Source organism: Bipolaris zeicola, assembly GCF_000523435.1.
Source record: "Bipolaris zeicola 26-R-13 unplaced genomic scaffold scaffold_275, whole genome shotgun sequence".
Lineage (NCBI taxonomy): Eukaryota > Fungi > Ascomycota > Dothideomycetes > Pleosporales > Pleosporaceae > Bipolaris > Bipolaris zeicola.
In genome coordinates, this window is record NW_006912324.1 from 1 (window position 1) to 14584 (window position 14584).

Consider the following 14584-nt stretch of genomic DNA (forward strand, 5'->3'; position numbering starts at 1 on the left):
GGGGGGGGGGGGAAACGGGTGACACCTTCCCCCCCCTCTCCCCTCGTTATTCAAGCGCCCACACAACAAAAAGCCTCTCAACGCCTCTTCGGCTTACGTTACGCCAGTGTTCCCTGCGATATCAGTAATCCCGAGAAAGAAAGAAAAATTTCCACCAAGTCTATGTACATTGTTACATGCATTTCCAACTTAATCTTTTTGCTTTCCCTTCGGGCGGCGGGCGGGCGCTTTTTTTGGGGGGGAGGGGTTTAGCGAAAGAATACAGTTTTTTTTCCCATCGGTCCGTATATGTATGTATGGTCTTGAATTGAGTTTTTTTCTTTGGGCTCTGGTCTGTGAGTTTTCCTCGTATCGTCGTACCTTGATTTTTACCCATGTATTCTGGAAATCCAATAACATGGATGCGGCGGCGGACACTAAGCGGAGGAGGACAAGATCGGACTGGTTGTACCCAGATCTCTCTCTCTCTCGCACCCGCTCTCCTGTTTTGCTCTTATGTCTTATTCATACTGTAAATTCTGGGAATTGCCAAGTTCAATATGTAGATATTCGCTACAAAACTATGTGACAAGCTTCCCGAAAAAAAAATAGAGATTGGTAATAGAACAAACATGTACTGTTTTGGCCTACTATTCCGCACAGAGCCATTGGCTTCTCAGGACTTTCATCTCGTCGTGTTTCTCGCACCCCTCCCCCCGCTCATTCTCTAGCTGCAGAATGTAAACAAAAGTCTAGACCACATCCCCCCTCTCGTCTTTCTCGACATGGTAATCTTGGCCTCGTCAAACGTTACACGACAGTTCTCGCCCGCTCGGCTGCGCGGCATGAGGCATGCAGTTGCATAAGTGGCAAGTGTATACATGCGCTTACGCTTGGCCTGAGGAGCGGGGACATGACGGCGGGGGGCAGGGAGAGGCACAGAGCTGCCGTTTAAGCGAGGTGTGGTGGGGTAGTTAGGCTGCTTCTTGTTATTTTTGTGTGGTTATTTTTCAAAGAGAGGAAGGAAGAGAGAGAGAAATGGAGATACGAACTGGCCAACACGAATGAGCAGGTGGAATGCTGCATTGCTGATCTCTGCTTATCACTTCGTGTGATTCTTTTGTGGTGCAACATCACCCAGATATCTACGTGTGTGCGAGTCTTCGGGTGGTTTGGAGAGGTGCAGATGACATCTGATGGTTAGGGAAGTGTATGTCGCAGAGCCACGTAACGGTGCATCGTGTGCGTTCTACTGGGGAATTGCAAATCGGTATCTCTATGACGTAGTTATGTAATGAGTAAGATGTGAGTGACGGAGTTGGGCAAGCAATGTGACATGGCTAGTCATAGATTTGTCAACAAGGCTGCGCATTGAAGTCAGATGTGAGTGTGTGTGGATGTCGCTGTCGATATTGACCCAGTGCGAGAACAAGAATGTGAGTTAGTAACGAGCAGTTGATGTAGCCTATCTATGAAAGATGCGGTTGGATGAGGCTCACATCGTGTCATCGGGAATTTGTCAATACCTAGCCTCGTCACTAGACAGTACGATCATTTCAGGTCAGTACTATCTTCATCGCATGACACGACGAACAAGAAGACAATATCACAATCGAGAAGGACGAGATTCATAGCTGCATTGATCGTAAACAGAGTTTTATGAATTCGATGGACCTCATATCTCAACCGGTTCCCGTTCCTCGTGCCATCGTTGGTCCGTCGGAAAAAGGAAATGAAGCCTTGGCCGTAGATTGCACACCTCCGTCTTCGAAAGAGATCTAACATGCCGAATTCCTGGCTCCCGTCAGCTGATGTCGTCTCCATATACAGGTACCCCAAGGTACTGTCACATGTCATACCTCCACCCGTAATCCCCAACCACTTAACGGGACGCGCTCCAGACGGACTTGAGGAATCCATCCTTTTGTGTGAGCCTGTTAAGGCTGTCGTCGGACTCGCCCATGGCGCGAACGAAGCCGGAGATGGCGTAGACCTGGTTGTCACCGGTGTAGCGGCCGTTCTCGTCAACCTTGCCGATGCTCAGTTGGACAGAGGCGTGGTCCTTGGCCCTGATGATGCGTCCGGTAGCCGACTTGAAGGGGTCAGTATCGCCGCTCACGACTCATTTACTTGTCCGACGGGCACTCACGCATTTGCGGGGGACGTAGACTGTCAACAAGTTAGCGATGGTGGTTCGTGAGTGCAGTGTGCGCGCTGGCGGGGCCGCGCTGTGGGCAAAACACCGCCAGCCGCCGCGCGAGGGAAAGATGGCTCTTACGGTCAACGAGCTCGCCGCGTTCGTTCTCCATTTTGACTGATATGTAGGTAGAGGGCGGGGTGTTGGGTGTGGGGCTTGGTTGTGTCGATGTCGTCGGCGGTCAATGGTGGATGAACTGAATTTCGACATTCGATTATCGCAAAGCCGCGCTAACCGGATTTGGAATAGCGATATCTTCCACATACCACCATTCACTCCTCTAATTCAGTATGCGGTGAGTATATTGAGACATTGTGAGTGTTAATCATTGTGACTCATCATATCAAGGCCTGGGACTCGGTTTTGAGGGGAAAATGCGGCTTCATTTCATATTGAGCCAAAGCATCAAGCTCGCTACGCAACTCTTGCGCACAATGGAATACGACTAGGAAAACAACGAAAAGAGAGAGGATACCTACTAGATACTGTACAGAATGCTCTAATCTACTGAAAACCGTCTAGTTGGAGGCTTTTTACTATGCTACAAAGCAGGGTTGTGTCAGACGTTTACACTTGACGACTATCTACGGTTCAAGGTATTGAGTACCTTAAGTTTATGTTCTATTTACGGGTAGAATGCAAAAACACAGAACTTGGAAAGGGCTCTATGAATTTGCAGAATCAATTGCTGGAATGATACAAAGAGTAATGAGGTTGACAGTCGTGGAAGTAGCACACATGCTTACGAAAAATACAATTCAAAATACGCCACGCATGTCAAAGGTATCTTGTGACTGAAACATAAGCCTTACAGAAACACCTCCAGTTCAACAGCCACACAGTCTGATAGTGTGAGCAAAAAGGTCGTCACAGTGAGTAGGTCACGTGACAGAGATGCTCTCCTAGCAGCACCACATCTCGAGGCTGGTCAACAACACCTTCTCCAATGCCATGAGAAAAGCAAAAAAAGATCAATGCATCGGCCGGGAATCGAACCCGGGGCTAGCCGAAACTGATCTCGAAGAGAGATGGCAACGGCTAATTTTACCACTAAACCACCGATGCTATTCTTTGAATGGTTATTTAATTGATGGAAAGCAAATAGCTTTGAAGAATGATATTGATGCGCAAACCATCGAGCACAGAAGATTTCGTTGCAATCAATCGCGCGACGATTCGACTCGTCCAGACCATGTAGATCATTTGTGGACCAACTATCAATGTAGCGCTTCCGTGAAAATTGCACTTTTACTTTGTTTCCTGATGACTAGAGAGCGCTAAGGACTGGCACACATGGTTTGTTATAATCTAAAGAAGAACCCTGCGCGGCTGGTAACCATGCGCGGAACGTCCATGCTGGCACACCATGTAGCCAGGTCGTTGTTCTACCTCTTTTCGGTTATGGTTGGTGGACCAATCCTTCCAAAATAGTCAACTGTACCGGGCGCCAACTCAAGGCTGGCAAACTAACGGCGTGGGCGACCGGTCACTCTCAGCTTGTTCCGACACTTTGGTTGCACCGGTTGGTTTTTCCAGCACGAACGTTAGATTCATGTAACGAAAATTGTGCATTGAGAATACTGTTCAATGATGAAATCTCGTGACGCCTTGTGCATTCTGGTGGACCATGCCTCTAAAGTGCTGCAATTAAATCTTCCACATATTAGTGATAGTTTTATGCGCCTACGGCGGCTCGAACATCCTCCACACTCCTCAACAAATGCGCGATATTGTCAGAGCCCCCGAACCCAGGTGGGTGTAGAATTCATTGGAGATGTTCCCATGGAGCTCTTGCAGTATCCAACAACTATAGCCCACACTATTTCCATAGTATGTTAGACCTTGAATAATGAACAAGATTGAGCATAGGTGGGGAGTGTTGTTCTACTACTTGATGATACAGGGAATAGTGAAGCTGTAACCCAGAAAGCCAAGTTGTAGTGTACAATAGGGAGGTATCTCACAATTGAAATCCATTGAAACTGATCAATATGATTCCCCCGCTATTATACTATGTCCTGTGCTTGTACATCTCTTGGTAGCGTCACTACAGTAGGGACACATATCCTCATCTAGAATTAGCTATTGCAGAAAGTAATTAGCGTGTGTCAACTCTTTCCAGCCCCATAACAAGGCTTACTTGAGCGCCCGGCGATTAACATCATGTAGCCTACATCTATCAGCTTTAATACGTTAATGGATTGATAGTAATTACAGCAAAGTACATATCGATAGAAATAGGTTCCACGCCTCGATAATAGTCGCGAGTGACTATGAAACATAGACATCGATTAATATTGCAGGCACGCTGAACACGCTTATGACTGCCGTCTCACGAAGCTCCGTTTATAGTCTTTGGGATAAGCCGAGATATACATAGCATAGCCTTCGAAAATAAGACGCACTTCTGCCCAAGATACCTACTATTTAGCAAAGCAATTGTTAGATTTGTATGCGTTCCCTACATTGTGTGACCTCCTTTCTTTACACGAATCTTAATTTCTATATGAGATGGCGTTGCACATTTAAGGTACTTTTTTTGAGATGATGTTTGTAATTGATAGCTAGAGTAGTGAGGACTAGAGAAGCGCTGGCGCTAGAGAGAGCGAACAATGCCGTGATAAACATCATATGTATGTGCAGTCACAATTAAAGAATACATTTCCCCCCAAAGGGCTACTAGGTCCAATTATACGTATGTCTGACCTTCTGATAAGCCTAATAAAAGAGTCCTGAGTTCAATCTACTATATGATTTCCGCCACTCGTTCTTACTCTTATAAGTCTTCTGGCAAGGTGCTGGCTGATGAATATAAGCTTGGAGAAGCAAGCTGGCACAGCACCTTATTTAGTATATGGGACTCAGAATTATGGAAATTCCAAAGCCCCAGAAGTATACTTCGCCACGTCCTATTTGCCTTTTCTTAGTGAGAAGGTGACGAGTAAGTACTGTATCGTATAAACATTGTCTAATACAACTGTCTGCAACATGGTGCAACTTTCCAGGTATATTCATAATCTGCTGCTACGGAAAACTCTGCTACGGTCAGCATTAAGCTCAAAACAATCATTGAAAGAAAGCAGCACTGCTCAATTCTTGCTTGCAGGTGAAGCGGCGACTAGAGCGTCTCTTTTACGTCATACCTGAGGATCACGGACTGGAAGCCTCGCTGATGAGTTTACGAGATACGTTAAGCGATATCAACTTTTTCAATAGGCTTCCATTGGTAACCGACAAAAATTGACTCTAATCATCATAACCTTCTGTGATGGCGCCATTGTAACAATATTCCCAGAATTGTGTACAATCTTGGGACGGTATGGAGATGGTATCAGAGCTTTTTGTCAACGACAACATGCAGCAAGCACAACCCAATCTAGACATGTATATAAGAAGTCTTCATACGACCTTGTTGTCATCGCTTTGTGAAAAGTCCCGTTGGATTTTGGACTGTCAGTTTATGGTGAAACACGTTCCTTCACTTCTACACTGCAACATTGCTCTTCGGTGAATTGGCAATTTAATTCCTTATGTCTATGCTACTTCATCAACGTCGCCTATGACTGTAAAGTCTGGTTCGCTTCAAATGTAGAGCCTATTTCACCCCATTTAATTTGGCTAAACGTGACAGTGGGGTTTTTCACCTTCTGCTGGATAGCATCAGGAAAATCCTCAGCAGGGCTGCAAGGTCCATTTAGCCCGCCATCAAGCCATTGCATCCCCCCGTTCTTGTCCCACCATAAACTGAATGTAAGGACCATGCCACGAGCAAGAGCGTCGCCCATAGTCTTGTGGCCACCAAATTTGTTGTATTCCCTGGCACGAGCCTGAGCCGAGCACCAGACTTGATCCATAGTAACATTTGACATTGCGTTCTCGATAACGACACCGTCCTGGACATATTTTCGAATGATAGCCTGGAGAACACCATACTTCTCTGGGAACTGAGTGACAACAGTAAACGGCCTAGTTGTATCAACTTTGAGACCAGGGCCATAGAAATCCTTAGAGTTTCGGAAGTTGTAAGCATTGTCTCCACAGCCAGTCTTGCCACAAACACCAGCTACGCCGCAATCGTCGCCAGTGCACCTGATCACACCTTCTTTGGCGCACACATGGGGCGCAATCTGGTTTGCTCGACTGTTAGCCTCCCAGATGTCCATTTCGTTACAGCATGCCCCTTCCTTATCGATATTAGCCTACAGATAGTTAGCCATTGCTCGACAGCACCATGTTAGTTAATAATACGTACTTCACCGTCTAGGAATGGCTTGACAGAACACTGCGCGTCACAGTATCCCCACCCCATATTGGCACCAGTGGGGTTCAATTTCGAGCGTCCACCATCGGCCTTCATCTCATTCAGGTACAAGGCGCTGTTCATACCACATGGGAGCTTTGACATGTCAACGTCGAATGAAAACTCCTGGCCATTCAACTGCAACATCTCGTAATTTTCTTTGTCTTCGCCTAGTAGGTACACTCTGGGGCTCATATACTCGCCGCTTGGGTTGAACATATCCAGACGGAGCTTTCCACCATCAGTAAATACTGCTTGTGTCGAATAGTCTTGAATGCCTTCTATGACGCAATTTTGGGCGCATGTCGCTTTGTCCGGACACACTGTTAGGTTGAGCGGGTTATTTCGATCGCCGCAGCTCGCAGTCGCACTCGGATCAGATTTCGGGTGGACTTTGTGTCTCAGAGAATCGATAACAATCGAAGTGTCCAGCATTTTGCATCCGCCAGCTTTTGTGCATTTCCAGGTTGATAACTTTGGATGCACTTCGGGTGTCGTCCCCATCGTTTGGGCGGTGGCTAGGCCCAAAATGGTCGCTGCGAAAAACGATAGTGCCATGTTGATGTGTTTCGAAAAGAAATGACGCTCTAATCGAGAGAGACGGCGATTGGTAAACTGTTTTAGATGATTCACTAGTCATTTTATACTTTTCAGCAGAGCTACCGGGACGGGAGAAGCGTCCAGGGTTCGTGTTTAAGCGTGTGTGTTAATATAAGCTCGGATGTCATCGGCGCATTGTCATGAGTTCTATTCACGCAAGAAGTCGGTGTATTCTACTAAAAAAGGGTATCTCCTAGCCTGATTCGTATAGCATGCGCTTTTGCAGGTCACTGTAATATTCCAAGAGCTTGAAATGGTCCTGAATATTAACATCTGTGGCAAGCAATTCATCCTATCCAGTGACATGCGTGTTGCTGGGATAAATAGAGTTTAATGCCAAGAGCTTGGGCACCAGGGCTTATTGTTTGGGATAGAAAGAACGGGAACTTCAACAATAGCATCTTCAATTAGTCACGAATTACTTCCACAGTACGCTCAGAGTGGTCTCACCTGATTGATAAACAACCACCTGTGTGCAGGAATTTGCAAAGCTGCGTCCAGCTTGCCCCAACTCCTTGTACTAGATACCAGAAATTTCTCGTGTTACTTTGAATATACTAGCTGTTTGTAGCACTGCATATGTAGCGTGTCACGGCATGAGACTGCTTACCAGCCTAATAGTGGAAATCAGTGCATAGGATACAACGGAGATGCGCTATGCCGCAAACTTTTGAGGTATGCCGTTGTCAGTAAGAGATCACCATCATTATGCCCAGCATCATTAATTAGCAAGCACGCGTGATGTACCATGACAGGTGAATGCGTTAAATTTTGGATATTACAATAGTTCGTAGAGTAATAAAGCTGTATACTCTAAAATCTACATATCTACTTTGCAAGAAATGTACATCTCATTCACGAAATCAAGTAGTTCTCTTGACATCAGGTGATCAAGCGAGAGGAGATTTGCATTGATTATTAGCGTCGTATTCAAAGTCAATACGAGCATTGAGTTCCAGCCTTTGTCCTTGGACATACTTAGTGTCAAAGCGAAATGAAAAACACACTTTACCGTTTTTGGTCATGCTTGCCGCGGGTCATCCCTCAAGCCTGAGAATTCGAAAGTACTAAAGTCTTTCAGACCTTTTATAGGTCAACGTGAGTCTTGTAGTATTGAAGTACGAGACACATGAGCATGCTTCGAAGAAACCAACCAGTATGGTGTAGACAAAGCCTTGAGCCTGATGCGCAAAGAACAATGCTGCTCGCAGTGTACCGATGTAGGAACAAGACTTTCTCAGGGATATAATGTATAATCTGGCAGTCTATAATAAAAGCAATGATACATGTATGGTTGAAAAACACAATAAGTCGATAGGAACCTGCGCGATATCAAATGATATTGATAATAGCATGAAAACACTTCGCATCTTCCAGTCAGTCGATCCTACTTGATTTTGATATCAACCAAGTAGAAAAGCCACCTAACCATCAGCCCAAGTCACTTTAGTTGAAAGTATTCGGCTGCAAATCACATGAGCATACATCTGCACTAGGCTCGGCGGGTGCACTAACAAACGCACAGACCACGCACACAGAATTTCGTTAGCGAGCGCAACCCACCTGGCGAACTTCACGCAGCTCCCGACAACTTCAGCGACGAAGCACCCGAAACCCGCCAAATCGAATATCCCCCCGATAATCACCCAAAATGTCTGGAAAGCGCGGGTATGTTATTCCCCCGGCTGAAGAGGCGACAAAAGAACCGTCTCGAGACGCTGTCATGTGGTGAAGTAGCGGCTAACGCGCACACAGTCGAGGTTCTACCTCCGGTAACAAGCTCAAGATGACTCTTGGTCTGCCAGTGTACGTTAAATCCCGCCGCGACCGCTCCGCCGAACTTGATCCCGCCTGCGATGCGCCCAGAGAATACAATGCAAGGAATGAAGACTAATGGACATGTAGCGGTGCCGTCATGAACTGCTGCGACAACTCCGGCGCCCGTAACCTGTACATCATCTCCGTCAAGGGTATCGGTGCACGCCTCAACCGCCTGCCCGCTGGTGGTGCCGGTGACATGGTCATGGCGACCGTCAAGAAGGGAAAGCCCGAGCTGAGGAAGAAGGTCATGCCCGCCGTCATTGTCCGCCAGAGCAAGCCCTGGAGGCGGGCGGACGGAATCTACCTGTACTTTGAGGACAACGCCGGCGTCATTGTCAACCCTAAGGGTGAAATGAAGGGCTCTGCCATTACCGGACCCGTCGCTAAGGAGGCCGCTGAGCTGTGGCCGGTACGTACAAACCACGGCTACCAAGGTGCTTTGCTAATAATGCCCAGCGTATCGCCTCCAACTCTGGTGTCGTCATGTGAGGTGTCTCTTTTCCTGCTTTCGATAACATTCATGGGTTTATGGGCACGGCGAAAATGCATTTACGGGGTGAAGGAATTGGGCGACGACATTGCGGCTATGATTAGCAATGGGACGACCTTCACAATACCAGTCAAATGAACATTACGACCAAACCACAACCTGATCCCCGACCCCCAGTGATGGCTGCATGATTCGACTTGACTCGCGACCTGAAAATGACAATGTGGATATGGGCTAGAGATATTTGACGAAATAGATATTGTATGCTGACGCACAGCCAGACGCGGAAATATATGTACTGAATCTTAGGACTCTTAGAATCGGGGCTTGTCGCCCGAGCACGAACTCCGATCGCATGCCAACATCTCGAACGCAGTCTCCTCAACAACCTCTTGCGCCCACCTCATCTGTAGCATACTCTTGGCCTCTTCTGAGCGCTTCCTTCCACCGACAAACTGCAAGTTCTCGTTTCCAACCACACCCGTTGTTACTACGCCGGTGCTAGGTGCACCAATTCCCTTGACCGCCCCATTACCACCCTGCATTACACTCGCGTAGCTCGAAGACATTGTTTGCACACCAGAAACAAAGTCCAGTCCATCAAATTCACAGTGTCCGCCAGCAGGTGTGTTGTCTACAGTTTGCAGCTGGTTGATCTGAGCCGCCGACAAACCTGCGTCGGATGCAAGCTGCTCATACGCCGCTACAGCCTGTGGGATACTGCCTTGGAGCAGCTGCAGCTCGCTCTGTGTAGACTGGTAATGAATTCTAGTCTGGCTCATGACGGTGGCCGCATTTTGAAAATCGACTTGCGGGGGCATGCCTCCGCAGTTGAGTTCAACGGCACTGTTTGGGTAGTTTTGCATTTGTGCTGGGATGAAAAAGCCGCTCATCATAAGACTACCACCGCTGACACCTGTGAATACAATGTTCGACATGTTGACTGCGACGCGTTGGGGTAGCTCGGTTTGGATAAAGTCGTTGACTGCCTGCGCGTGTGCTACACCATCTGTTCGCTGCAGACCAGCGCCTCCGCCCCAGAAAAGGTTGTCGTCAGGCGCGAGAAGGGCGACTCCCATAGTGTTGGCTTGTACCGCCTGGTTTGGCATGTCGAAGAAGCTTTGTCCTCCATCGCCATGGAGCAGGACGTTTGCTCCCAAAGTTCCGTTTGAAGATGTGGCTGCTGCGCCAGGTACGCCTGAGGCCGGAAGGAATTGATCTGCTGGCGCAGAGATCTTGAATCGTATAGGAAGATTGTTGACCATTACAGTATCATCCAAGATCATGGACCCATCGGTAGCTTGGGAGATGCCCTGGGGGATCTGAGCAGCTCGTTGAAAGGCCGTCGCTTGCTGGCCGTTGCCACGATTGCCGCCTCGGTTTCGCTGAGGCAAAGCAGATGTGAGGCTGAGTAGAGATAGGGTGATGAGCTTGTACATTTTGGGCTGCGTGGTGTTGATGCGAACCGCAGGTCGAATGAAGAAACAAAAAAATTAATTATGAAACGGTGGACCGGCCAAAACGAAGCAAAATGTAAAGATAAGAAAGCAGTACCGCACGGCAGTATAGAGAAGAAAAAGAGAAAAGGAAAAGAGTGTGGGGGAATCTAGTACATCTATGTATACGACTATCCACCTGCCTCATTGTCGAGCTCTAGACTGCTTCGCATTCTAAACACATATCCACATTAGCCAAGCCTCGCCGCGTAGCTCCATCTTGCCCGGAAAGAGCCTAACAGTATAGGCCCCGATGTTTGCATTGGTGCATTAATGGTCAAATAAGTGGATGCTGGTGTTTGATGCGCCGAGGCTGCAGCACGTGTGGTTTGAAATTTCGGGGTTGCTGCCGGTCATTATGTTTCGAAAATGCGCTCGGTTGCTCGTGCTTGTAACGTGGGCTGAGGCCTGGAGAATAGGCTTGTCTGGGCTTAGCTGACGCTTGGAAAGGTCCTGATTAGGCTGGAGTTTCACTTCGTGCCTTGTCGCTGGGAGAGAGGTATGGGACGGAGGGCAAGGGGTAGCGGTGCGATGGCGTGAGAGGGTGGTAATGGGGTAGTATGGACAGGGGTCTGTGCTATGCTCGCCTTGTAGGAGGGAGTATCTCGCTTTACGAGATGATGAATACAAAGCTAGAAATTGGGTTTGCTGCTTCTGGTTGCTGATTCTATCTTCAGAGAGGCAGCTTTCGAGAATTCCAACGTAACGGTAGGGTATTTGGGAGTATGGTTTCCGAAACAACAATGGATCATGTGCAAACAATTGAGGAGACTACAATAACGAGTCGCAAGGCAACACTCAAATAACATCACACATCTTGTGCAAGAAGTTTTCCAGATCCCCAAACACAGGATCCTTTGGGGACGAATTCCGCACTCACAGCTTGGTACTCTGGGCTCAATTGCGCTACCCCGCATCATACCCCACACCAGGAAGTAAGACTAGACCGTGGACACATCGCAAGCAAACCTGCCATTCGCCATAACATATTCCATCTGACAGCAGATCGTTCCAGCCCTCGAAATGTGTGAACAAGACGGGAAATTTACTATAATAGTCCTGCCGTGCTTATGGCCAGATCCCGCCGACACTCTGTAGTGGACATAGAGGTATTGACGTCCATACTTACATGCACGGTCAACGTTCCAACAAAGTTGAGTCGCCGTAGATGGCATTGGCTGAGTCTTATTATAATTTCCGTTCATGGACGGATAGCCGGCAGATCGTCCTTGTGGCGTGCATAATCACGTGCAAATGGTCTGCGGCATCTTTCCGCGGCATATGGGGCTGTAAACCGAACAGAGTATAAAACTCAGTCATTAAATAGATACAAAGCTAAGGTTGGCCTGTGAACGATCTTCCATCTTCTCTTGCGTTGGAGGTGGCATTACCGCCATCATGTCTGTTCAACGAATCAACTCGGTTGACACCACACAAGTCTACGACTACATAGTCTGTGGGTAGGGGGCTTTCATATTTTCATATACAGATACACACGCAAGATGGGAAAGTCCGCAATGGAAATATCAGCTTACAATCGTCAGTGGTGGTACGTCTGGCTGCGTGATAGCAGGCCGGCTTGCCGAAGACCCCAACGTAAATGTCCTGGTATTGGAAGCAGGACCGGACAGTGCAGATCTAGAAAATGTTCACATGGCAGGAGGGTAAGTTGAACCCTTGCTTTCTGGTAAGTTTTGCTGAGTCGGCATGCAGATGGAGCAACAACTTCGACAGCGAGACGGATTGGAACATTGTTACGGAACCCATGGAAAAGATCGACAATCGTCAAGTCAAAGTTAGTAGAGGTCGTTTTCTTGGCGGTTCGAGTGGCGTCAATGGTACTTTGTGTATCCGCGGGACGAAACAAGATTATGACGACTGGGGTTTGGACGAGTGGACTGGTGATAAGATGTTCCAGTACATGAAGAAGGTGCGAGAATGCTATTCAACCTCGAGGGCTGATATGAACTGACCTCGAACTAGGCGGAAACATTCCATGGGAAGGATTGGCACAAAGCTGATATCTCAGTCCATGGAACATCGGGTCCCCTTCACACCGAGCCACACGACCTAGCACCCATTTCAGAACTCGTGCGGGAAAGCCTGATAGAAAAAGGACTTCCATATCGTCCCGACATGTTTTCCACTGGAGAAACAGCACATGGATGTGGTGATGTTCCGCGAACGGTGCATCAGGGCATTCGAACCATGGCCACCGATTTTATCACCAAAGATCGAAAACGAGACAACATCACGATCAAAACCGAGGTGACTGTTGATAAGGTTATTCTGAGTCAAGACAGGGACGAGCTTACTGCAACGGGCGTTGCCACTATTTCAAAAACTGGCCAAAAGACCGAGTACCGAGCGAGAAAAGAAGTCATAATCGCAGCAGGTGCATACTGCAGTCCAACGATCCTTATGCGTTCAGGAATCGGACCAAAAGACGAATTAGAAGAACACAAGATTGACTGCCTCATCAATCTTCCCGGTGTCGGCAAGAACCTCATGGACCACGTCGTATGTTCCCATCACTGTGTAAAGTATAAATCTACTAACCCACAAACCCTCAGCTCTGCTTCATCTTCTATGAAGTCTCCCCCCCAAACCTAACAAACGACCACCTCGCCCACCATGGCAACGCCATAGAAGCCACCTACCAACTTTGGAAAGACAAGAAAACCGGCGTCCTCTCCACCTTCCCCTTTGGCATCTTCAGCTGGGCCCGCCTTGACTCGCGCCTCGCCTCCTCACCCCTCTGGACCAGCGCCCCCCGCCTACCGGGCCGCGACCCCATGGGCCTGCTACCCACACAACCCAACGTCGAGTTTTGGAACACGGAAATGTACGGGGGCCCTAAGCAATACACTGACTTTCCTGTAGACAACAAGCACGCTTTTGCCATGTGCGCGTTGCTATTTAACCAGCATAGCAGGGGCAGTGTGAAGCTCAGATCGAAAGATGCACAGGAGAATCCGGTGGTGGATCACAGGTACCTGGAGCATCCGCTTGATATGCTTGTTATGAGTGAGGCGTGTCGGTTTGCGAATGAGATTGTGATGGAGGGCGGTGCGACGAAGAGTGTGGTTAAGGGGAGTTGGCCGCCAGGGTCGAGGCATCACGAGTACAAGAAGAGAGAGGAGTGGGAGGGGTATGTTCGGGAGCATGCTACGACCTGTAAGTCATTTTGCATGTTTATTTGTTTAGTGGCCGGAGCTAATCGAGTTATGTCTAGGTTACCATGCTTCAGGCACTTGCGCGATGGGTAAATCAGATGATGCGAATGCGGTTCTTGATTCTCGGCTCCGCGTACGTGGCGTTCGTAACCTGCGTGTTGCAGATGTTTCGTCAATACCGAAGGTAAATAATGGACATACGCAGATGGTGGCATATGGGATTGGAGAGGGGGCTGCAGAGTTGATTAGAGAGGACGCAAGAGATGGGGAGCACACAGCAAGTAGAGCAATGATGTCGCGCCTTTGAATACCTGTTTCAACAAACTGGGGGTCAACAAAGGTACTCTTCTTCTCAGTATAATCATGATTGTATTGCCTGGACCGCCTTTCTACCCTATCACTCCCTCATGACTTTTTGCATCACTGAGACCTGAGCACCAGCCTTATCATTCAACTCACCAATACTCTGTTGCAATCCACCTACTCTCTAAAAATGGTCTCTTCTCAGCACTTCAGTCACACTTT

At 48.0% G+C, this 14584-nt stretch overlaps 6 protein-coding genes across 6 annotated transcripts; 2 read left to right on the top strand and 4 right to left on the bottom strand.

The window, feature by feature from the left end:
• Positions 1–189: 189 nt before the first annotated feature.
• COCCADRAFT_109082 (uncharacterized protein) lies at positions 190–399 on the bottom strand (the record flags this gene model as incomplete). The annotated part of the gene is made up of 1 exon (XM_007719037.1): positions 190–399. One exon carries the CDS (start codon positions 397–399, stop codon positions 190–192), a length of 210 nt encoding a protein of 69 aa, XP_007717227.1.
• A 1462-nt stretch (positions 400–1861) lies between these two features.
• Positions 1862–2288, bottom strand: COCCADRAFT_109086 (uncharacterized protein; the record flags this gene model as incomplete). The annotated part of the gene is made up of 3 exons (XM_007719038.1): positions 1862–2071; positions 2129–2148; positions 2258–2288. 3 exons carry the CDS (start codon positions 2286–2288, stop codon positions 1862–1864), a joined length of 261 nt encoding a protein of 86 aa, XP_007717228.1.
• Positions 2289–5733: 3445 nt separating this feature from the next.
• COCCADRAFT_9169 (glycoside hydrolase family 7 protein) lies at positions 5734–7034 on the bottom strand (the record flags this gene model as incomplete). The annotated part of the gene is made up of 2 exons (XM_007719039.1): positions 5734–6375; positions 6429–7034. The coding sequence occupies 2 exons, from the start codon at positions 7032–7034 to the stop codon at positions 5734–5736; spliced, it is 1248 nt and encodes a 415-aa protein (XP_007717229.1).
• Positions 7035–8727: 1693 nt separating this feature from the next.
• Positions 8728–9386, top strand: COCCADRAFT_9170 (uncharacterized protein; the record flags this gene model as incomplete). Its single annotated transcript, XM_007719040.1, has 4 exons — positions 8728–8744; positions 8832–8882; positions 8982–9306; positions 9354–9386. 4 exons carry the CDS (start codon positions 8728–8730, stop codon positions 9384–9386), a joined length of 426 nt encoding a protein of 141 aa, XP_007717230.1.
• Positions 9387–9701: 315 nt separating this feature from the next.
• On the bottom strand, positions 9702–10826 carry COCCADRAFT_9171 (uncharacterized protein; the record flags this gene model as incomplete). The annotated part of the gene is made up of 1 exon (XM_007719041.1): positions 9702–10826. One exon carries the CDS (start codon positions 10824–10826, stop codon positions 9702–9704), a length of 1125 nt encoding a protein of 374 aa, XP_007717231.1.
• Positions 10827–12281: 1455 nt separating this feature from the next.
• Positions 12282–14366, top strand: COCCADRAFT_109099 (GMC oxidoreductase; the record flags this gene model as incomplete). Its single annotated transcript, XM_007719042.1, has 6 exons — positions 12282–12343; positions 12428–12547; positions 12597–12813; positions 12867–13403; positions 13457–14060; positions 14119–14366. 6 exons carry the CDS (start codon positions 12282–12284, stop codon positions 14364–14366), a joined length of 1788 nt encoding a protein of 595 aa, XP_007717232.1.
• Between the last annotated feature and the right edge of the window lie 218 nt (positions 14367–14584).